Source organism: Falco peregrinus, chromosome 9 (assembly GCF_023634155.1).
Source record: "Falco peregrinus isolate bFalPer1 chromosome 9, bFalPer1.pri, whole genome shotgun sequence".
NCBI classification, from domain to species: domain Eukaryota; kingdom Metazoa; phylum Chordata; class Aves; order Falconiformes; family Falconidae; genus Falco; species Falco peregrinus.
The window spans coordinates 19,630,565-19,654,277 of record NC_073729.1 but is presented as its reverse complement, the minus strand read 5'-3'; the positions used below and the strand labels follow the sequence as shown (position 1 = coordinate 19,654,277).

At 51.5% G+C, this 23,713-nt stretch overlaps 1 protein-coding gene across 3 annotated transcripts in view; it reads right to left on the bottom strand.

Annotated features, from left to right (window-relative positions):
* KDM2A (lysine demethylase 2A) overlaps nt 1-23,713 on the bottom strand; it is a 50,523-nt gene that overhangs the window by 12,845 nt on the left and 13,965 nt on the right. For all 3 annotated transcript variants that reach the window (XM_055813878.1, XM_055813879.1, XM_027795345.2), the window contains 10 exons: nt 15,245-15,383; nt 13,927-14,005; nt 12,486-12,532; nt 11,944-12,122; nt 10,185-10,291; nt 9,506-9,599; nt 7,024-7,177; nt 5,117-5,232; nt 3,736-3,862; nt 1,799-2,220 (listed from right to left, as the gene is read on the bottom strand). In XM_055813878.1, coding sequence (XP_055669853.1) covers nt 1,799-2,220; nt 3,736-3,862; nt 5,117-5,232; nt 7,024-7,177; nt 9,506-9,599; nt 10,185-10,291; nt 11,944-12,122; nt 12,486-12,532; nt 13,927-14,005; nt 15,245-15,383 — 1,464 coding nt within the window. The remainder of the gene's footprint in view (nt 1-1,798; nt 2,221-3,735; nt 3,863-5,116; nt 5,233-7,023; nt 7,178-9,505; nt 9,600-10,184; nt 10,292-11,943; nt 12,123-12,485; nt 12,533-13,926; nt 14,006-15,244; nt 15,384-23,713) is intronic.

Sequence of the window (23,713 nt, the reverse complement as noted above, 5' to 3'; positions counted from 1 at the left end):
TAGCTTGGTAACAATTTGTCCTGCCTTTAAAAAAAAAAAAAAAAAAAAGGCAAGCTGTTCCCCATACAAGCTGTTGATACTGAAAAATCAGACTTTTGCTCATCGGGCTTTTCAGTGACCAGAGACCAGTTAAAAGGTTTAGCTAGCAGTGTCTTGCCCCTTTTCAGGTTTTATAAGCCAACCTACATTTGCCAGTCTCCTCACCTCTGAGGAAAATGTAAGCTTTGAAAGTAGACGTTTGCTGTAGTTTGACAAACTCATCCTGTTCTCTTCAGCCACTGCAGTCTGATGACTAAGGATCTTCACGCCTCGAGGATGCCCTGTAGCACAGGCTTTACTTGGGAGGCTGCTGCTCCTGAAGGACTGAGTCCTGCAGCTCAGGACACTTCTGAGCCTCTGAGGAGAGCCAGCTTTAAGGAGCAAGGCCTTCAGGGAAGCTGTTTGCTCTGACTCGACTGCAGGGACCTTCACCTGCAGCTCATCTGCGAGGTCCAATTGGACACAGGGGCTAGTGGGTCACACCAAAACCATAGGCACACATTCCTTAGCTCCAGAATATAAAAAGACCTTTGAACAAGTCTCAAAACTCAACTGAACACCCACAACCTTGAATGCTCTGCCTTCAAAACACCCAACACCAGCTTCCCTTTCTCAGTCTCAGGGCAAAACAGCACGCTCACAGCTCAAAGCTTGAGTTTCTGCAGAGCATCATAAGTTCCATGGTGGGGCTGAGGCCACCCCACTGCCATGGCTCAGAAACACATGCCTTGAACACTTGAAGGCCATGGCACACCACGCACTTGAGAAAGCCACAGGAAACTAGAAGCTCAGCCCCTTAACAGCACCTGCTCCCACTCCTTCAGCCAAGCTCCACCAGAGCTTGGCCTGCGAACGACAGCCCACCCTGGGACCCCAGAGCTGCACCCTCTGCTCCAAACGCAGCAGAGTGCCATGTTTGCAACATGATCCACCAAAAAATCCCCAACAATCAGGAGACAGCACTTGGAAAAGAAACACGATGGCAAAGACCAGGATATACCCATGGCTGTGTCTGGATGTCAGCTTTGGTGCAGACAAGCAGCTGAACAGATCACCACCAGCAAGGATGGGAGCAGAAGGTAACTGTGGTTTTAGGGACTAAAATGAACTTTTAGAGAATAGTGAGGTTGACATTCTCACTTCACTGCTGAAAGGGCCAAAACACCAAAGCTCATGGCGTCAGCTCAACAGGTCTGGCAGATACAGCTCAGGGTGTAAAGGAGGGCAGGGAAAAAAAGAAAAAAAACAAACCGACACACCCCCACCCCAAAACCAGATTTGTATGATGTAAGGTCACATCCAGTGCAAACAACCCAAAGAAACATGGCCAAATCCACCTGGGGCAAGGGCAGGGCTCTAACTGTCACAGTGTTGGGTAGTCCAAGGAGTCCACAGCCAGAAGTAGAAATGAACTGCATGGCAAACAAGCACTCGTGCAGTGACACCCGTAAGGGACACAGGGCCCAGAGGGTCCCAAGCCACACTGGCTGCGAGCGGTTACTGTTTCTGCCCACCCCAACCCAAAATCCAAGCCAGGGCTGTCCCTCAGCATCAGCTGGTGTCACAGCCTCACACGGAGGAAGAGGACCCCAAGCCTCCAGACACATCACCCCCAAGCCCCAGGGTGGGTGCAAGGCCAGGGTGAAGCACAGCTTCCCTGTGGGGAAATGCCGTTCCACCTCCAATGCTGCAAGAAAGCAGATGTGCCCTGGCAGACCTGCGGAACGACAGCACTTGCAGCTCCCTCACACCTACGTACCTTGACGTCAGCAATGAGAGCATCCTCATCCTCAATGCCAGTGGGAACGCACTTCTTGTGCAGAGGGAGTGACTCCAGTTTATCCACGAGGCAGCGCAGCCCCTCCAGCTCAAACTGTGTCAGGTGCACCTTCCTGCTCTTGCGCGGGCTGCCACTGTTGGGGTCCCAGGCCTGGCCGTTCTGGGAGCCTCGGCTGGAGTCAGAAGAGTCTATAGATGGGGTCTTCTTCAGACCTGGCAGGCTGCTTTGGCAGCTCTTGCCCAGTTCATCATAGTCCACATTGGCACCATTGGCTATGGGGCTGGTGAGAATGGACCGCCTTGTGACTGGTCGCCTGGGTTCCTTCCCTGCTGCATCCTCCTCTTCCTCCTCCTCCTCCTCCTCTTCCATGTTCACCGAGTCCGAGGAGCTCAACTCCATATCTGCCAAGAGGGAGAAAGAGTGAGAGAAGAGCACAGTGGCCAGACAGTCACTGTCAGGAGGCATTCAGTGCCCAGAGGAAACCCCCCAGGCACCAGGGATGCTGCAGCAATAGGCAGGTACAGGGACCAGGCCAGAGGAAGGGTTGGGGCACGTAGCAGCTGGAAAAGAGTAAAACCTTTTCCCATTCCTGACTCATTTTGTGGGAAGGTGAGGCACAAGACGTGGGAAAAACATCCTAGAGAAGGAGACAGCTAAGCCCTACACCGAATTTCATAGACTCCTAGGCTGGTTTGGGTTGGAAGGGATCTTTAAAGATCATCTAGTCCAACCCCCTGCCACAGGCAGGGACACCTTCCACTATTATCAGGTTGCTCACAGCCCCGTCCAGCCTGACTGCTTTGGAGGGCTTGGGGTCTCCAGTCATCTGGTCCTGTGGATGAACTGGGACCCTGATCCTGCCTCCATGATGGGAGACAGAGCAGGTGGACTCACTGGATGACCGTGAAGTCTCTGAGCCCAACTGTGCACGATAAAGCACCCTTTCTGACAGTAAAAGGGAAGGGGGCTCTCCTGCTCCCTTCCAGCTCTGCACAGTTCCCACTTCTCAGTGACCACTGCTCAGTGGCAGAGAAGAGACACTGGAGGAGGGGGGAGACAGCCCTTCTCAAACTGAGTGCTGAGGGAGATCTCCAGAGAACCACAGGAGAAACACAAGAGCTGGGAGCCGTCTCCTTCTGCCAGGAAATCCAAAAGCCCACAGAGGTTGTGGCTCTGAGGAGAGGTGCCCAGGAGTCAGTATTTACGGCCTCTTAGGGGAGCGAGGACAGATTTGCTTCAAGGGCCTTTGGGGGAAGCTACCTAGCTCTCTTCCAGTCTGAAAAAGTGTGTCTGTAAGAAATCACTTCATGAACCACTGCTCAGTCCCCACCTGCCTTGGCTGTAGGGCAGCCAAACATTCCTTTTGCAAGAGACTCCCCGCGCTCCCCTGCATGCAACTTTGACAGCGCTTTAAACTCTGCGTTCAGGAAGACTCCAATCGGCAAGAAAGGATTACTGCCCTGAAGCCCACCGCAGTGGTTACTGCAACTTCCCTCCACTTTGATAAAGGCTCTGCATGCACCAGCAAGGCTGGGAACTTGTATGCTGGTTTTGCAGCTGCAAAGAACCTGACCTGTCACAGGGGTAAAGGAGGAAGCAAAAGTCTGGCTAGTTTTGATTTATTGCTCAAAGAAATAAAATTGCACCTCCTTCGGCCCGTCTACAATGCCCTCCAACTGCTCAGTACAGCAAACAGCAAGAAGGGAGGAAATACCCAAAGAAACCACCCTGTGAAACTGAGGAAGCGATGGTCCCAAATTCTTCCCACGCAGCCCTCCTCTGCCCACCATGCTGACGAACCAGACAGCACCCCAGCAGGAGGGTGCGAAACCCCCACTTTGATATGGGTGAGGAAGGAAAAAGGCTGGAAAGGAAGGAAAAAGAAAAGGGCTGGACAGCCAGCGCAGGGGGCTTACCCATGCTGAGCGATTCCTTCTGGAAGTCCTTGGTCAGATGTGAGCGGCTGGTGATGCAGTAGACATAGCGCTCCAGCACATACCAACACATCTCGTAATAAAAGGGATAACGAAACTTATTTGGGACCTGCAAAAGAGGCAAGGGAAGGGGGTCTGCTGAGGCCTCCTCCATCACCAGGCTGCACAGAGATAGCTCTTACAACTGCTGCCTCAAACCAGACCGATCCCCTCCTGAGAGACAGGAAACGCATGTACATGTTTAACAGCATCATTCATGCTTCTGGCAGCCTGATGTAATTCTCCTCGCAGAAGGAGATTATCACCAGGCAGAGCAAAAACCAGGCACTGCTCACTTGCAAGCCATTAACATTTCATTTTTCTTTGTTAGGGTTGCGGCTCTTCCCCCACAGACCTCCTTCTCGTTAGTACAAGAAAAAGTAGCAGATACCACAGAAGGTTTCAGCTGAACACAGTGGTTCAAGCCCTCTTCCCAAGCCCCAGCACAGGATCTGACAGCATTTGTATGGGTGGAGGGAAAGAGCTGGTCTCTTAAGAGAGGTGTTATCAGCACAGTTATTTAGCAGAGCACTGTCAGGACTCTGTCACATCACCATCAGCATTTCACATGCAGGCAGAAGATGCCCCTGACCCCACTGCCTGCCTCACACCTTCCTGAGGCTACACTGCCCAGGATGAAGCAGGCACACACTCCATCATCATCGTACGTCTCAGCTGCTCTGGATGACGGTGACAGATGAGTGCTAACCCACAGGTCCTGCCTGCTGCAGCACCCTGAACTGCTCTGGAGAGGCCAACAATCTGTCCAACACAGCCCAGGCGTGTCCTGAAGCTTGTCTGCAGCAGCTGAGCACTGCAGGACCCACGCCTCCACAGGAAGCAAGCGAAAACACCCACTGGCCAAGAGCATTCTCTGCCTGAGACCTCAGGAAGCCTGTAGTTTGTGTCATCTTAGACCACATCAAGGTCTCAGACCAACATCCAGCAGCAGCAGAAGGCAGCCAGGTATGGGAAGAGGCACGGATGCGCTCCCATGGGCATGTTGCTGCCTTCCTCATCAGGCAGCAAGGGGAGGCACCCATCACACTCACAGCAAGGCTTCCAGCCCCCTTGGAGCTTGGTGTCAGACCAGAGGCGGTACGGAGGAACATAAGCCTCAGTGCACACTGCAGGCTGTCCCTCTGCCCACATTGCTGCCTCTCCATTTAGCAGGCCAGGACATCTTGCTTACAGACAGCTGGAGTTTGAGCAATCTGTCACAGGGTGAGACCCAGCTTGCCTGCCTGCACACCTCTGCTCTTAGCTGTGCCCTCCACACCATGCTGGGAGGCCACGTCCTCCCAGCTCTCCCGCAGGTCCTTACCCGTGTGCGGTCTTCAATGCTGTAGATCCGGAGCTGCATAGGGATGTTGAAGCTGTGTAAGAAGTTGCCTCCAAAAACCAGCGTGTCCATGGGAGTGTACACAGCATGGATCCAACCTTGGAGAGAAAGCAGAGCTTGAAGAATCCTTCTGAGCAACTAGGTGAGGTCAAAGTCTCACAACTGACAGTCCCTACTATTTAAATTCCTTTGCAATTTCTTACAAACTGTGCTCTTCAGAGCAGGCCTGTCAAAACCCCACAACCTTCACGCTGCTCAGCTAAGCCCAACCTGACAGCTGCACCCTTAACCTGCATCAGGTTAGCTGCAAACACACAGACTAGCTACTGACCTCTTGTCACACTGGCCAGCCCCAGTAGCCACTGGGGGCTATGACAGGACCATAGAGATCCCAGCTCTTTGAAGAGGGCAGACAATGCTACGTAACAGCAACAATGTTCACCTCTCCTGAAGTGTCACTACTGAATTACTCAATATCCAGCTCACTTGACACTTAAATACACCTGTGGATCTGGCCTTGCATCCTCCCATGGTGGCACGTGTGCCAGTATCCACCTCATGCCCATAGCTTTTTGTCATCTTGGCGTCTCTGGAAAGTTGCTTCCTAATTGTGTTAGGCCTAAGAACACCAGCAACAAGGAAAACAGACTTCCAAAGTCTGTTCAACAATTAATCCACCCTCAAAGTAACTCAAATTCCAGCTCTGTTACCTCCAAGGCTAAGCAACCCAGCCACACCCAACATTTTGGGAATTCCAGCAGGGGGTTCCTTCAGGCAAGGCCACTCAATTCAGAAGTGTCAGTTGTGATAACAGGACTCAAATGAGTAACCTGTGCAACCCCTGATGTTTTCTGTTCCTGATCCTGCCTGAACTATAACACAGCTTACTCCTGCACTGCTTCTGGGAGATGGAACGGCAGGTTACAGCAGCCTTTGATGTCTCAGTCTTATGGACACAATTTTTATGCAACAATTTTATTAGAAGCCTCCAAAGTGATGCAATAATCTTCCCCCTTACAAGGGAGTGTCCCCTAGTGCAAGCACATTTTACAGACATCCCAGGTCTCCATCCCTAAAAAGCTGTGAGTTAGTCCTTGCAAACAACCCACTTGAACTGCTTTTTCATATGCTGCATCTCTTCTGCCTTTGCTGTTTTCTAGCACAGCACTGTACTAACTGTGCATGCAGCACATTGCTGATGCCCTCCCATTATTCTGCTTGCTAAACCAAGTCAGGCTAAAGATTTACCTTAACACTTGAGAGCGCTCCCACTCCCAACCTCAAAATCTTCTTGCCCAAGCCCTCGGCAAAGCAGTTACATGCAAGTCTCTCTATGTTATTACCGCTTCCCAGCTCCCCACTGGATCGCATTGTTTTCCAACATCTGCTTCTAGCTATATGCTTTCCAGTTCTCCTATCTCCAGTACACACAGACTGAACATCTTTGTCATCTCCAAAGCAGTCACCTTGTTCCTTAAACTCACACACTGGCTCCCTTCCTTGCTTCCCCATTTGAACGTGAAACCTCCGCAGAGATTTCACAGGAGACCTGGGAAGCTGAGGAGCTGTGCTGCCTTAGGCCAGCCTCCGACCTCAACGTGCACTGCTCTGCATGTCAACATGACATGGGAAAGCCGCCTTTAATAACTGATCGAATGCGATGTGAGCCAGCCACAGCTTTCCTGTCACTTGGGCTGAATCCACAGTGCCATGACAGGCGTGTTTTGGGAGCTGGCAAGCAAGACTGAGCCACAGCACATCTCCCTCTCCCAGTTACTCATGAGGGAGGAAGCTAACTCCTGCCTGTTCCAGCTTTGCTTGTGTCCCAGGAGTTTCAGTCTCTTGCCACCCTGGCAAAGGCCTGGATGCACCTGCCCACCCTGTGGTACCTGAGGGGATGACAAATGTGTAGCCCTGCTTGAGCTCGATGCGCTGGCACTCTGATACTCTGTCCCCAAGAAAAATGTCTCCCTGCTTCCCTGAGAGAAGCCAGTTTTCATAGAGCTCCAAGTTCTGGGGTGTAGGAGGAATCAGCCAGAAGATCTGCAAATAAAGACAACACATGTACATAAGCCATCCCACAATTAGCAGCTACTGACTATCCCCTACTTCTTCCAAACCTGCCCTGCTTCCTTTCCAGACATCTAAATCTCTTCCTCTCCCCACCCAGAGAGGATGCAAGTCTGCAGAAATCCCCAGTGAAGTGACCCATTTGAGTTCCACTTGAGAGGGCAAGCTGCTGAGCAAGGTCCTTCCTGACCTGATGCACTGAGCGCCACAGGCAGACTGAGCTTGGGATGCTTTGTAAGGTGTTACTTACACCAGTGCCAGGAGATACAGAGCTCCCCAAAGACACCAGAGTATTGGAGACAAAGGAGGTATTTACCTGCGTAATTCTGCCACATCAGTAAGAGCTACAACTGAACAAGAGATTTGCATCTCTGTGGCTCCATGCAATACAGGTGGCACGTAGATATCCATCCTCAGCTAGGTTGCTCAGACACTGTGAGCTCACCCTTTGGGGGAAGGCACTGGGGCCACAAACCATTGGAATCGCTGTGCAAGTCTGGCAGTTACATCTCCTTTGCAAGGAAAGGTGGGTAAAAAAGCCCAGATTCTTCAGGTGGGGCAGTTTGCTGCGTTCCCTGAACCTAGTCTACATCAGCAGAGGAAGATGGGATGGAATTATTACCCAGGACTTGTCCTGAAGAAGTGACAAGAGTTTTTTCCCCAGAGATCTGCCTTTGCTGACTGTGAAGGGAGCCCATCCAGCTGCCTTCAGCTGGCAGACCCCTTGCAGCAGTCCCAAGTGAAAGGGCTCCCTGAGGCTGTCCAAGGGTCCCTCAGGTGTCCAGCCACCACACGCAGCCCTTTTTACTCCCTGGCTCTTTGCTGAATTCAGCCTAGATGGCTGATGGTTTTTATCAGCGGCAGCGAGGTCACTAATTGCTCATAAGGGTGAAGTTCGGAGCTAGGTGCATTTCACTAGGCAAGAGGTGGGACCTGCCTTTGGTAAATTCTGCGCTACAGGATACTTTCCTCCACATTACCTTTTCCTAACACTACTAAGCTGAGCTACTGCCAGATTTCGGTGCCCTGACTGCTTCAATTCAGATGTACTATGATAAGTCTTTCTGCATTGCCACCCTCCCTGAATAGCAGTGCAAAGTCTCCTTGACTACAGTAGAGCTGACAACTGCAGCTAGCAAAAGGTTGCACACAAGCTCTTCCATGCTGTTATAGCGGTAATGCTAACGCATAGACAGAGTCCTGTGACGACAGGCACATCCACCCAACAGCCATCAGATGGGAGGTCTTCCCAGCAAGGGCTTCATTCTGTCATGCTCTGAACGTGACTGTGCTCTCCAGAGCAGCAGAAGTGCTAGCTAGAGTGCCCGACTTAATTGTTCGAGTACTAGCTAGCTCTTCCAGCGACACAGCACCCAAATTATTACAAACCTGTTTTCTGAAAGTTTAGAGAACAAAGCAAACATCCCCACCTGTACAAACATCTCCACCGGCTGCAATTCACCCTCCCTAAGGGCAAGACTGGCACCTTCCCAGATACCCTTCCAGACAGATTTCTTCCAAGCCGGACCCCAGTACAACACACGGCTGGGGTGACGGATGCTCGGCACAGGGAAATCCCTGCACAGCTGTAACTGGAAGCCACCCATCGGAGAAGCAGCGCTGCACTCAGATGAAGTTTGCAACCAAACTCAAACTTGACGGGGCATGGGGTTCAGTTTTGGTATCTTGGGCTGAGCTCAGCTACAGGCAGTGACTCCAGACACGCCGCTCAAATCTGATGCTGTTTCAGAGCTACTTCTCACCAGAAATCATTCAAGGGTTTTGCCGTAAAGACCTGTCATTAACCTTCAGTTCAAATGCTTCTGCTTTTGAAGTGACTTGACTTTTTAAGGTGACCCCTCAACACATCTGTTGGCTATTTAAAACCCTTGGACAGCTTAGCTTTGGGAGAGGCTCCTATTAGTCTTTAATTACCTTCCTTCCATTTGCTGCTGCTCCCAGCATGCTACTTGCACCACACCAAGAGGTGATCAGCCATGTAGCCAAATGATCTCTCAAAAGCCCAAGGCACTAGATGAACTGGGCTCTTCTACTCTGTATCATTTATAGCCTTTTATAAGGTTGTCTCAGCATCACATCTACAGCATAGGTTTTGAGCTTGTGTCTGGTGGACCTCCGAGGGCCTGAACTACTTCAAAGAACCACAGATACACAAGTTTAGGCTGGTAAGACTTCAATTTGCTGTCTTAGGCCAGCATCTTTAAGGATCAACAAGCAAATAAACTAAAAGCCACTCTCCTAAAGCACCTGTGACTCTCCCAACAGGGACTGCCCTCCTACCTTTCCCCCTCGGTGGATGTGGTACCACACAGAAGTGCCACCGAAGTCCACGTGGAAATCTGTGTAGCAGCCCTTGACGCTCATCAGACAGTATCTGGCAGAAAACAAGGTGACAATAAGATCAAAGTGAGCAGTGATCCACGTTTTAGAGCAGATACAATATATCCAAAGGGAATGGGCTGCCCAAACCCAGGCCAAGGGCTCAGAGCAGTACCAGAAAACTACTGCAGTGCTAAGTGCTTTAGCTGCAGGGAGGTGGTGGTTTGCAGGAGAGCTCACTTTGCATTTATATCACATCCCCACAAAAAGGTCTAGTCCAGGGAAGAGGAGAGCTTTCATCCTCACACACCCGGCAGCTCTAGCAACCCCCACATCAGCGGTCTGGCCTGCAGGGCAGGATGGGCAATGCCTGGCAGCTCAGCTGACTCCAGATGTCTCGAGGTGGTGAGCACAAAGTGCAGCAAGCTCCTAGAAGCCATGTGACTACCCTTCCATGCAGTGCTCGGCAGGGGCTTAGATAGCCAGCTGCAGTGCCCTTACCAGTGTCACCCACTGAAATAACCAGGGAAACTGCTCCTCCTGCTTCCCCTTGGTAAAAACTGCTTCCCCCTGAGGCAGTTTTCTTGCAAGAGATGCTTTGCTGCCTGCCACCACTGGAACAGCTCAGGAAGTCACTTACTTCTGCACCTTTGGATACTGCATCTCCAGGATAGCGTTCGTAGACTCTGTCTGGCTCTCCTTCAGGTGTCTGGGCCACATGTTATCAACCCAGTCAATCAAATCCACCTAGAGCAGAAAGGTGGGAGACATAAGCAGAGGAAGGGGCACAGTAACCCCTTTTGCTACCCCCAGGCTGTACTGGAAGCTCAAACACCCACTGCCTGCCTGGTAAGCCCACAGCTCACACCACCAGCTGGGCACCTGAGGGACACAGGGTTGCACTGGGGCCATGAAAGCCACTGCAGTGCTGCACAGAGACTGCCAGCCCACCCAGCTCAGAGCACACCCACTACAAATGGTGGGACCACAGAAGGGAAGCAAAGCCCTGGTGCTAGCTGAATGGCTGGGATACCCCCTTTTTGGCCCTCACACACCCAACAACCTTCCCAATGCTACTGGTGCAACCTCACACGTAAAGCACTTGGGACCAGCTGTTCTGACACCAGACGCTGTACAGGGAGCCTCTGAATTCACTACAGCAAGATCCCAAGCACAGTACCAGGATGCTGGTCATCTGTTTAGGGGCTAAGCAGGAACTGCTATGTACCGGGCTTACAAAAAACCCCCATACTGGGCAGCATCTGCTAGGGTGGGATTCAACTGGCCAAGTTTCAGGACAGCCAGAGCAGGCAGAGATGTCCAGGCTCCCTCTGCAGTAAACACAGAGAAGTGAATGGCCCTACAGGGCTGCCCCTTCCCCTCCACCGACTGCAGAGGGAGTTCAGGATGCCCAGCCCACCCAGCCCACCTTCCACAGTTCAGTAAGGGCAACGTTTCCCCTGGCCAAACAGCCTCCTGTCCCCTTTCCAGCATCCCTCCAGTCTTGGCCTTCTCTGCCCTCAGAGATTTCAGCACTTCACACCAGACACCCTCCCTCCCACGCTGCACAACCCTCTGGAGCTGTGTCTCAGCTGAACGCAGGGTTGCTCTCCTAACGGGACCACGGTTTCCAAACACCAAGGAAACCACAAAGCTCAGCCAGCATCCCGACTTTAGCTACTCTCTCACAAGGCAGCAAGCGGTGCTGAGCTCTGCTATCTGATTTAGGCCCTGCTGGAGTTTTACACCTGGCCATGTGTTATGGCAAGCCACTCCTGCCCTGCCCCTCTCTTTGGCCACAGCAGAGCTGATCGGTGCTGCAGGATGCAGGAGAGGGCCCTGCACCAAGCGCCATTGCAGCACAGAGCACAGCAGAGAGGGAAGGCAGGTCCAAGACCGAATGATAGCCAAAAGGTCGGGGCAGGCAGTGGAACCAGGTAACTGGGAGGGGCTGGAAGCCAGTGTCCCCATCCTGTCCCCAACACTCACTGTGGCTAAGCACTAATCTGACTTCTATTCAAACTCACGTGCTTGTTTAAACTCTATGCCTGTTCATCACCAGCTAGCAGGAGCACGTTACTTCACTAAATATTCCTCAGCCAATCACTTCTATTTCTCTAATTGCTGACAGCTAGTGAACAAGCCAGATCTCTGCAGAATGACACCCCAGGGACTTGACCATGGTCACTATAGCCAAGGGATTCACGGGTCAGGCAGCCCCAGCCTGGACCTGAGATCAGCTACAGCAGATGACATCTCAGCCAGACACAGGATCAGCTCCCATGCATGTTACGAGCAGCCCCTCTCCTCCCGCAGTCAAGTGCCAGGCTGCACCTTGTCTAGGAGGACCACAAGTACAAGGGAAAGGACATCCCTGTGGAAGGAAGAGCCTTGCTCACCGTAGCAGGTCTCTGCACCAGGTTCTCCAGTTTGGTGTGGCTGAACTCCAGGCTGATGACGTTGTAAAGCTTCTCCCGCTCAGCCTCCGGTGTTTCATAGTAGCGTGCCCATTGTGCCATGGACATCTCAATATCCCTCTGTGTGTTCACATCCATGACATCCACCATCCGCCGGCTCCCTGCCAGAACAGACAGATGTCACTGGAACCACCCCTGTGCACAATGGACCACCCAGAAGACACACTCCAGGAGACATGAGATCTTTCCTCAAAGGACCCACCCACACAAGTGTGACATCTTGGCTTCTCCCATAACTTCATCTTCCACACCCACATCGAAGCAGAAGCTGCTTCAGGTCAAACTAGACTCAAGCAGGTTAAGAGCTGTGATCCACTGGGTAAGGACAGCTCAGGTTCAACCAGCTGCACACTGGGGGAGCCACAGAACCAGATCTCTCCCTTTGGTAAACCCGATGACTCTCGCCATTCCTCCCAGTCTGCCCAGGCTACAGCAGAGATGCACCGCGGTCCCTGGGCACTTACCAACACACAGCCGCACATCGTTCACGCTGAAGTCCGGATCTGGCATCCTGCAGGACAAACACCTTGCTAAAAAAAATCATGAAGCGCTTCTGGTTGCAGACCCTTCCCCACCTGTAACCCCAGTTACTGGCACCCTGAAGATACTACTGTGCTTCTTTTTGCCTCTCGGGTGTGGGTGAAGACTATGCAACTAGATCTCTGGGGGCACATGCTTGGGCTGAGACACTGGGCCCAACTTCTGGCTAGGGAAGCAGGCTTGGGACTAGGATATACCATCTCTAGAGCATGAGCCATTGTACAGTGCTTTCTGGCAAATGAGCAAGCAGGCCTTGAGCTAAGCAAGCCTAGCTCTCATCTGAAAGACCGCTCATGTAAGTTATCCCAATATAAAGGGCATAGCCAGACCAGTACAAGCAGTGTATTTCACTGATACAGCATAACTACTCTGTTTGTACTGGCATATTTATCTGTCCAAACACTGCTGTCACAGGCAGAATGAGCAGGCAGCCATTCAAGCAGCTCTTGATCCAGAGAAACAACCAAAAGCTCAGGAGAAACCCAGTTTCACCCACACTGTAATCCTCAGTATCAAATCTCTGCCCTCCCAAGTCACCCAGCAGTAACAACTGAGCCTGGCACAATTTCCTATCCAATTCACCACAGTACAGTAGATCATGCACTGGATGAGATGTTGCCCATCCATTCACAGCCAGCTGAAGAACTCAGGAGCAGTGTTGCCAACACTGGCACTGAAAAAGTTTTCTAGGGCTAGTTTCTTCCACTAACCTTTGTGTTAATCAAACCTAAAAACCAGTGACCCAGCAGAAACACTGGATAAGATCAGGTGTTTTTTTTTATTTTGTAAAAGACAGCTATAATGTTTTCATGTAGTATTACCTGCCTCCGAACTACATCTACCATCCCATAGCGTATTTATATGAACATCATAAAATGGCACTAAGTCTTGCATCAATAGAGGATTTCACTCAAAGCTGTAAACCTTAGTTGACTAACTGTAGCAAGAGAGACAGATGGTAGTTTAGAAGTAACCAAGTTGGGTAAATCAGGTTGGAATTCTGGAAAATGCCAGAAATCCTACAAATTGTTTGACACTCTGGCAAGAGATGCCTATATTACTAGGAAAGAAACCCAGCCAGATGTTGCATCAGAGCAGCAACGAGACTTTCCAGACATCTGGTTGAATTGTGATCACCCACAGCCAGTTCAGTCCTCTCATTTTAAGTCCAAACAGATTTGGAAGAACAGGGTAACTGAGGCAGGAGATACTTCTCACTGCATGGAAAGAACAGCGGGGATAGAATGCAGTCACACCAACTCGGCAGAGCACAGATCCAGCTACCAGGATCAGATCCCACACTGCGTGGAGAAAGGCAAAAAGTCGGGCCAGAGCCATTCACCACTCCATGCCCCCAACACTTACTTTATCCCCAGGCCGTCAGAGCTCCTGAAGATGAGAGGGTCTCTCAGGCCGCCCCGCTGGATGTATTCAACTGTGAAGTCTGGTGCAGGGAGACAAGGAGGAAGGTATTAGGGGAGACTCCTTCAGAGGACCACAGACAAAGCAAGGTTAGAAAGCATCTCTGGAGATCTCTAGTCCAACGCTGCTCCCAGCAAACTGACTTCAGGCTCAGATTAGGTTGTTCAGGGCCCTGTGCAGCTGAGACCTGCGAACATCCTCCTATCTCTGCAGCAAGGCTAGCCAGCGAAAGAAAGCCCTGTTCCTTGCTATTTCTACACTTCTTCAGAGGTCCTGAAACTCCTTTGCAACAGTTCTGTGACCAGCATGGTGCGTGCTGCTGACAAGCCTCAGACAGGCCCCCCCCCCCCCCCCCCCCCCCCAAGAGGCAGGGGAGTTTGTTCCAACAGGCTGCACCAGCCAGGGAAACAGCACTGGTTTTGGTCCTCACTTCCCTAAGCAGCTCACAGCCAAGCAAAAGATGCCTTGAAGAAATGCTCCTCCCTCACAGTAAATCCTCACGAGGCTTGCACTGGCATTGCAATGAAAAGACATCCCACTGAGCCATACGCGTGGTGAAAGAAAGGGGAGCGATCCCACACAGTCTTTGAATTAAGCATCTAGTAGACATGTGGCTGCAACTACAGGTGCTGACCCAGGCGAACCCTCTCGTTCCTGGCTGCCACGTGTCCCAGCAAGCCTTCACTGCTGCACTGGCTCATCGCTCTGCAGATCGAGCGGCTTTCATACCAGTTCCCACACACACTCTCTGCTACCAGTTCCCCTGGCCCAAGGGCTTAGCAGGCTTGACCACATCCTGCACCAATATGCCTCACGTTGCCTTCAGACTGCCCAAGGACCGCTGCAGGACTTGCAGGGGAGCAGGCAGAAATGACCCCGCCTGCTCTGCATCACTTGGATTATGCAAGTAAAGCGGTTCACAGCAGAGGAAAGCACAGAATTAGTGTGAACAGCAGACAGTTTTCTCAACTTTAGAGAAGGATGGAAAGTAAAAGGCAGCAAAATGCAGGACAGCAGGAAAGGATTTAATTAACACCACAACTGCCTTGTAACCGCCCTGCAAGTTGGCAGCCAGGGAGGCTTTGGGTGTAGTCAGATGACAAGAGCACTTCCAACTGCGATCAGCATTAGCTTTCTATGAAAGGCTCGGGGAAAGGTCATCTAACACACCATGCCTCACTGCAGAAGCGGCCAGCCACAGCAGCTGTCTGGTTACTGACAGCAGTAGCATGCACTGCAGCACAGCAGTCCCAGGACAAACCTTTGCCTTCCATGAAGACCACGAAGGTGGAGTTAAACTTGTTGGTGGACAGTTTTTCCTCGAGGTCAAATGTCCTCTTCCCTTCAATTTCATCATCAGAGATGCCATCGTCCTCGTAACGCCGCCTCATCGTGCCACGCTGAGGAGAGAACAGACCAGGCAGGTAAGATTTATGGACCAGGAGGAACAACCAGCTCGCTTCCCAGAGCCTCATCCTGCCCTGGCACAGCTCTGCCAGGGCCTCGGGGAGCCACTGCCTGCAACAGGTTGTCCCTGGGAAGCCTACACACTTCTCCTCCCAGGGAGGAGAGTTACCAAGTTATATTACCCACTAGGTTTTTGCCCAAAAAGCATCGCCGGTATCAGTTTTCAAAAGGGACACGGCAGAGAAGATCTGCTTAGGCAATGCCTGTCCTGGATCCAAAATACACCACTGAAACATCACATTTTCTCCTCCTATAACAAACAGATTTGTGCAAGTTGGGCTGTATGGGAGACAGATAATTCACTGCTAATGAGTGCTAACACAGAAACACTGGAGGAGGGGAGACAGTTCAGTGTAACTGGGGCAAAGAAACAAAGAATCAGTTCCCCGTTTTCACAGATGCATCAGTACTTTGCTGTGCTAGAGGTAAAGGCACTTGGAAATTTAAATCCCTGCCAGAAGGCCAAGTGATAAAAAAGAAGAGGTTTATGCTGAAGACAAGTCTCAGGTTTTCATATTTGGCCATGCCTGTACACAAAAGTTGATTTATTCCCTTGTTTGCATGTGGGGAAGTAACCCTTTTCTTAGATGATCTCGTAAGTACATCTGTACTGGGATTCCTGACAGACATCCTCTTCTAGCATTGCCAGATCTGGAAGAAATTACTGTCCCCAGCTGTTAGCCACCCCTCCAGAAAGCAATCATGCTCTGGCAGAGCCATTCGTGGGAATGCTCCCTAAATCCCCTCAGATAAGTCAACCTGCTCTGAATTACCCAAGCTGACTTCCCCCAATTAGGGATGCTCCCAATTCACACCAACTGTCATGCCAGCAGACAGCCAGGGAGGGGACAGACAGGGCGGGAGGTGACACAGCACCTAGTGTCACATCTGGGTTGGGAAGCCAGCACCTGCCTGCAGCAGGGAGGCATCACAGCACTGGTACCAGGGTCCCAGCCCCAGCAACAACACTGGTCCCAGCCCCAGCCCATGATGCTGAAGTTCACCACCAGCGAGGTGACCGGTGTGCACGTCTGTGCATCGCAGTCCCCGCATAACCTCCTCCCACGGCACACCTCTCACTGCCACAGCGCAGCGTGTTCCATAGCTCATTTCTGCCTTCTTTTAAGGTCTCCTGGCAAAGACAAAAGTGTCCTTTCCCAGGTGAGTTCGTACACCTCCGACTCCCCTCCCTGTGGCAACAAGCTGCTGCTCTCCCCAGAGCTCAGCACCGATGTGGACTTCACCCAGTGCCACCCTCTGCTCACTTCTGCCCTCCTCACCCAGCCCGCCAGGGTAAGGCTGGGCTTGCTGGACCACATCAAGTCTCAGGAGGTACAAGGCCACCTTCTGGTGATGGTGAAAGCCCTGGGGTGGGCGAGAGCTTCATGTTGCCCAGTGCAGCCAACCCTAGCCCTACCTGGCCTCACTCACCTTCCCATTAACCCCTGCCTTGCCTGCTCCCCCAGCCCATCAGACCCTACAATAGCTGAATCAAACACATCTGGGATGTTTTCCAGTAAGTTACATCCTGGTATGAGCCACCCATCAGTCTGATCACTACAGTGCTTTGATGACTCCCTCATACAGACACACGGCTTGAAAGATACTTTTTAAACTGATCAGTTCGACCAGTGCCGGAGCACATGGGGATGGCTCCTTTTGAAAAGGAAAACCTGTAACTTCAGCCTCACAATTTCAAGAAGGCTGGTCAATTCCCAAATAGTTTCCTTGCTGTCAAGGCAGAGAAGCTTACCTCTCCCTACTGTTAACACCTCACTAACTTTGCTCAGCTTTCCAACCCCCCTCCCACAAACTTGGATGCAACAGGGGCACCAAACACCTAATCTGCAAAGCAGGAACAACAAGAAAGAGCCTTCAGTATCCCAAAACCCAAAGTTCTCCAAGGGCCTGTCCGAACGGCCTCAACATTGAAGTGTTCTGGAGAAAAAGAAAAAAAAAACCCCAAAAAAAGGGCTGTGAGTTTGCAGTCTTGCATTAAGCCACCCATACACATGGACAGCAAGCAGGAATACTTTCTTCCACTGTTTTTAAATACATAAAGGTAAAACTCACTTTACTTACAGGTTTGTTTTGGTTTGGTTTTTTGCAGGTTTTTTTTGTTTTGTTTTCTTTCACACTTTGAAAAACATACAACCATGCATTAAAAAAAGACAAATAGAGATGCCACCATCAGAAGCCAAGCAGCATATTCCTGGGGAACACCTGGAACGTCATACTGCTGGGGCTGGACTGCACAGCACCGTGCTGGCTGGGAACAGCTGCCAGGCACTATGGCCACACATCCTACTGGTCCCAGCACAAATCCAGAGGCTGCAGCTCCCTAACCTTCTTTAAACTGAGATAAAGATCTTTCAAGGAGATGCACCAGAGCTTTAAGTTAAGAGATGGAGAGGCACTACTGGGAGAAGGGTTCCCGGCTGTGCTCTATTGGGGTGAACCCACCATACAGAGCGCTTTCCCTTAAAAATCACCGCATCAGTTAATGCTGTCTGATGCTCATTTTTAAAATGAGGACACAGCGCAGAGGGAGCCTGCTCTGTAAGGGCTTTAGGGACACATGAGACAGCCTCACGCTCAGCTTTTGCTGAACCCCCCCCACGTTTGAGGAAAGGCTCATTTCAAAGGCAGCACACACACCCAACAGGCACACATTCCAGCAGGCTGGCCCAGCAGGCTTCGGGGAGCGTCACTCCGGTGCTTCTTCTGAAAACCAAGAGCTGACCAAGGCCCAGGCCCGGCTTCCAGCTCCTAGGAAGAACGCAGCCTCTCCCCAGGCAAAACCTCATGTCTCGCCTCCATACTGGTGGTCTGAAACAGTCCAAAACAGCTGCTGGGAAGGGGTGGCCCTGGCAGGGCTGCACTGCCAGACACCCATGGTGAGAAAGGATGGAGCAGGTACACTGCTGTTTGCAGAGGACCTTGTTTGGGTGCCTTGGACATAGGCAGAGCCCTCTGTGGGACAGGACACTGCACAACCAGCTCCCACACCTCTCAGCTCCTGTTAACCTGTGGGAGAACCTTGCTGAACTCATGCACAGCATGCACAAGCAGCAGCAAGGCACTCATTTCTGGGTCCCAGAGCACCCGCTCTCCTCCCCAGCGCCAAGCAGACCAGCTCAGCCCTGGCTTCAGGGGACACTGCTCGCTGCTGCGCTTGCCCGGGCTGGGGAAGGAGAGCCCCAACAAAACACAGTTAGAGGTCTGCCAGGCAGGATGCAAACCCAGGGCTTTCCTGGTTGGCCAGCAGGTCAGTTCAACAGAAGACACTAGCCCAGCTGATTCCAGCTCCACTTACACTCACAGACCCTTCCTCACCTTCACTGGAGGCAAAGGAGGAGCCCGAACAGCTCCATGTGCTGGACAACTACAATTCCTACCCCAGAATCATTTCAAATCACTTCTGCCCTGAACAGTATGGAGAGAGGCTTAGGTCATATGGGCAAACATGCCAAGGAAACCGGATTTGTAGCTTCCCCTTTATATTTCTCCACTTCCAGAAAAAGAAGTGGTGGTCACGGTGCTTCCTTGTGCTTGCTTGGACCCTTAGCTGTACCCTGTCCAGCTGAAACGTCTCAAATCCGCTCTGTGATGCTGTCTGACATCAACTGCCCGTTGTGGTTCCCGCTGAGACGCCTTTGGCTACTGTTGTAAGGACAGCAGCTACAGGAGACTGAAGACTATTTTTGCAGTTACCTTATTCCTTACTAAATCACACCAGGGAAGCTCAAGGCACACCTAGTCTAGGCAAGCAGGCTAATAATCTTCCAGCACAACTAGCTTTTCTCTTACCCCCGTTCCCAGGCAGGCCTCCTAGGACTGCTGGCCCCAGCAGGTAGTTCTTTGGCATCTATTAGAGGACGTACATAATGAAGCAGAGGGTGCTGGGCCCTGCAGTCCATGGCTCTCGCCTGCTTTGGCATCAGGCGGGGGGTGGCACGCTGCAGCACCAGGCTGTGGTCTGCGTTTTGACCTGTTCCCTTACTCCAGACACTCACTTTTAGTTGGCAGATTTTGGGAAAAAGTGTCTCTCTTGCCTTCGCTGGATACAAAACCTGATGAGATAAGATCTGGCACGCTAAATACTGGCAAGAAGAGACTATATCCAAACTAGTCTCTTATTAACTTGTATTTGGCTCCCAGGCTGGAAGCCTGAACAGTATTTCAAGCCTCCTAGTTAAGCTACACAACAGGGGTTACTGCATGGGGTTGAAACTCAGGTGTGTGTCCCCTTGACCATGAACCTCCCACCTCAGAAGACTGGGGCTGGCACGCAGCTCCAGCCACAGCCCTGTTTCAAGCTGACATCCCTCACAGTAAAGAGCAGCGCAGGCCAGCTGACAGCACTTGTCCAAGGACACCAGCAGCCTGAAAAAACTAGCAGCAAGGTACAGCGCACATGCCCTGTGCAGGCAGATAACCAGCATACTGGGAAAACCCCTCTTCTGCTGTCACCTCACCAGGATCCTGCTGTCTGGTTGACATGCTCAGATTTTTTTTATCCCGGTGGAACGTCAGATGGCGTTAGCTGGCTTGCTCCTAAGCACTCTACTACAGCTACTAACAGCACAGGAAAGACAGGTGACATGCAGAAGTTTTACATGTTTTAAGGATAACTACAGCAGAGCTGAATAAGCACCCTTGGGAGCCTCCCCTAGACCAACACCGCCACAGCCACGCAGCCAAGTACTAACCCAGCAAAAGCTCAGGCTGACAGCTCTATCTAACATTTCCTTCTGGAGTGGACACAGTTACTGCCCTGCTAGACTGCATGCCACATCAGGCATTGTCCGTCCTTCTGGAAGTGGCACCAAGCCAGGCCAGGCTCTGGATTGTGTAGGCCAGCTAATTTAAGAGAAACACGATTACGTGGCCAGGCCTGATCCAGATCCCACTGGTGCCGTAGGTGGATGCTGCACTCATGCTGGGGGTACATGGTCCCACCAGGACCGAACAGTCCAGGCTGAGCTAGGGTTAAACTGCTGGAGATGCTATGCAGAGGAGCTCCTGCTCCCATCCCCACCCACCCACTCCCTCCCCGTGCCCCATCGCTGCAGTGCCAGCTCTAGCGCCCAGTCAGTCATTCCAGTTTGCCATTTGGGCCACAAGATCGCTTTGTGTTGGCTAATCCTCAGCATAAATTACAGCTTGAGGACAGATCCTGCTCCCATCTGACGTGAATGCGCAGCAAATGATCTGGTCACTCACTAATAAACTGGGAGGCTTTATGACCGAAGAAACACAACACATTTCAGAGGATGTCACTCTGCCAGCCCAACCTGCTGTGGGCTCACATTCCATGAAATAGCAGTAATACAAACTTCACTTTATTCCAGTTAGATCCATCCATGGATCTGCACTGCGGGATCAGAGAACCATTCCAACTCCTTTTCCTCATCTCGTTCACGTTGCAGAGGTGCAAACACCAGGCAACGGGCAGAAACACCTTAAACTCAAATCCCTTTGCAATGGGGAAACAGGGATGTGGAACACAGAAAGAGGACCATCTCCTCCTCCAGCTGAGCAAATTCCAAACTCTTGGTATCATCAGCAAAGCATGGCCACAAAGCCCCCTCCATACCCCTAGCCAGATCAGCTTTGCTCGTTCCTGTGGGCAGGGAAGAGTCTGGCCTCCTAATCTGCACAGCATGTAGAGCAGGATCCCAGTCATGGCTGAGGACCCAAAGCGCTGCCACAATACAAATAGCTCCCATCAGTTATACAACGCCGCTCGTGTACTCGGCCGGGGCCACAGCGCTTTCATGTCATTGTTGTCTTGGGAGGGTGGGGAAAAACAGTATTTCAGTGCACGCAGAGCAGACAGGAAGAAGGAAAGGCTTCTGCCCTTCCAAGCGTGTGCTTTGGGAGAGGCAGCATCTGCTGGGACTTTGGGAAAATCTCTGCAGCAGAGGTTTTTCCCTCCTGGAGTCTGCAGCTTCCTCACAGCAGTTACACAAACCACAGTTCCCTAACTCCCCAAATCGGGTCTCCATACGAAGACACATGTGGTCAGTGTACAAGCCTAGGGCTCGTGCAGAGACTACAAGACCCACTTGTTCTCTGATGTGCTTTGATCCTCACCTGCCATGCAGCAAAATGCTGCCTGGTTAAATAACTGGCTACAGGCGATACCCGCAAAGGGCAAGAGAAGTGCAAAGGCATGACACGCTAATGCCAACCTCACCTTCCCACTGGCACGCACTTTGTGAGAGCTGCACAAACCCTACAGCACAAAGTTTGATCTCTTCCCGGGAAGATGGTTACCTTTGTCCCACAGCTGGTGCCAGGGCTGGGTTGTGGCCGAGTATCCCTTCCCAGCAGATTGCTACAGCCCTCCTAACTTTTTCCTGCTTCTTGGTGCAACCCCATCCAGGCAGGTCTTGCCAGAGCACAGCAACAAGTCACAGCCCTGGGCTCTTAGAAGACGACTGCTTCGTCCCAGGGGTGGCTCTGCTACTGGGAGTTTTTCCAGTGTCAACTGTCAGTTCAGTCAGGGACGTGCGACTTCCAAAAAGGACATCAGCAGCCACCCCCAAAACTGCCATCGCGAGAATGGCCCAGATGAGGCTCAGCCCCAGTGAAGTGAGGGGTAAGAGTCAGGCACATTACATATATCTCTGTCAGCCAACCTCAGTGGTCAGCATTAAGCAGCAGTATTTAAATATTGCTTTTTTCCAGCTTTGTGACCTGTGTTAGGATTCAGGCATTTTTCATCCTGATGAGAATTTTACTAAGAAAGAACTGACAAGCAGTCCAAAGCCTTTCTCTCTGTGTCAGGCAGGGTCAAGATAAAGGCAGTTTATTCATCCTCCAGCACCAGACAGCTAGCAATTCTCATCTAAGATAGCTGTCCTTCACCATTTCTTTCTGGCCCTCTTGGGTACCATTTAATTAATGTAGGAAATAGGAAGCATGAATATTAATCCTGCAGACAGCTCCAGTACTATCCCTTCTATTCTGATCCTTTCACCTGCAGTCTCCTCCTCTCGGGGATGCCAGGGGAAGCGCCTCATGCTGTTCAGTGGTGGTACTCTTCACAACCCTTCCTTGGACACCTCTCTCCATCAACAAACGCTGCCTTGATGGAGCACAACTACCTCTAATGGCAGAGGAACTGACAGTCAGCTGAAGAGAACCAGAAGACTACTCTCCTGTGGGGTAGGGTTTTTTTTTTCCTGAGAGAAGAACGAGTACAAGGTCACATTTGAAATAAGAACAAGCCGTCCTTTCGCTGGAAGAGCCTCGCATATTTACAGAGTGAAACCAACAAACACCGCAGTATTTTAGTTACTTCCTGTCCTGCCTGCTGCCATTCCCTCCCTGATCTCCCAACATCTCCATCTCCCAGTTCCCGGGAAACCTCCTGCTGTGCCACAGCTCCTTCCACTTCAGGAGGCCAGAACACCCATCACTTTTCCTCTCTTTATGCTTCCTCCCCTCTACCTGATGTCTCCACAGCAGCATGCCTGATTTGAACCCTCCCACAACCCTCCCTTATACTTTCAGAGGAAAGACACTAAGAACGCCATCAAGTTTCACTCCCTGAATTCCCTCCTTCCAAAGTGCCCTTCCTGCAGGTATCATACCTTCTACCTGGCTCCCAGTGTCCATATAGAACAATGTGACTTACCAGTGGATCTTGCGTTTGCCACCGAGCTTCCGCACTGGGTGCCCCCAAGCCACCCAGCCCTTCGCAGGGTTACTTTGCCGAAACGCAGCCAAATCGGTAATAAATTACAAGCTCAACTCTCCTCAGTTTATGAATCTACCTGCTCGCATACTTGCACAGCACACAAGTATGGCTCTTGTCTAGGTAAGTCCAGACCTTTGACAACCAGACTTGTTGACGGGTGTTTTTATCTCGAGTGAGTACCTGCGGCACATGGCAGCATCCAGCATTCAGCCTCCGAGACACAGTGCTGAGAACTGTCAGCAATCAACAGCCACCACACAAAGGTCACGTGTGATCTGTCAGGTTGGCGGGAAAGGGTCCCGCGTCTCTGGGAAGGCACAAGGCAAAGGCAACCCCTGGCAGGAGGACAGACAAGCACGGAAGCAGCAAGGCTGCCATCGGACAGACCCAGAGCGGAGCAGTTGCCAATGCCAGAACCACGCAGGGGACACACTCCCTTACAAGTACTTTCAGATACAAGGTGAAGAACCAAGGCACCAAGATGATGACATCCAATTAGCCGTCTGCCAACTTACTGCTTATCTTAAGACTAACAGCTTTTTCTTTCTATAT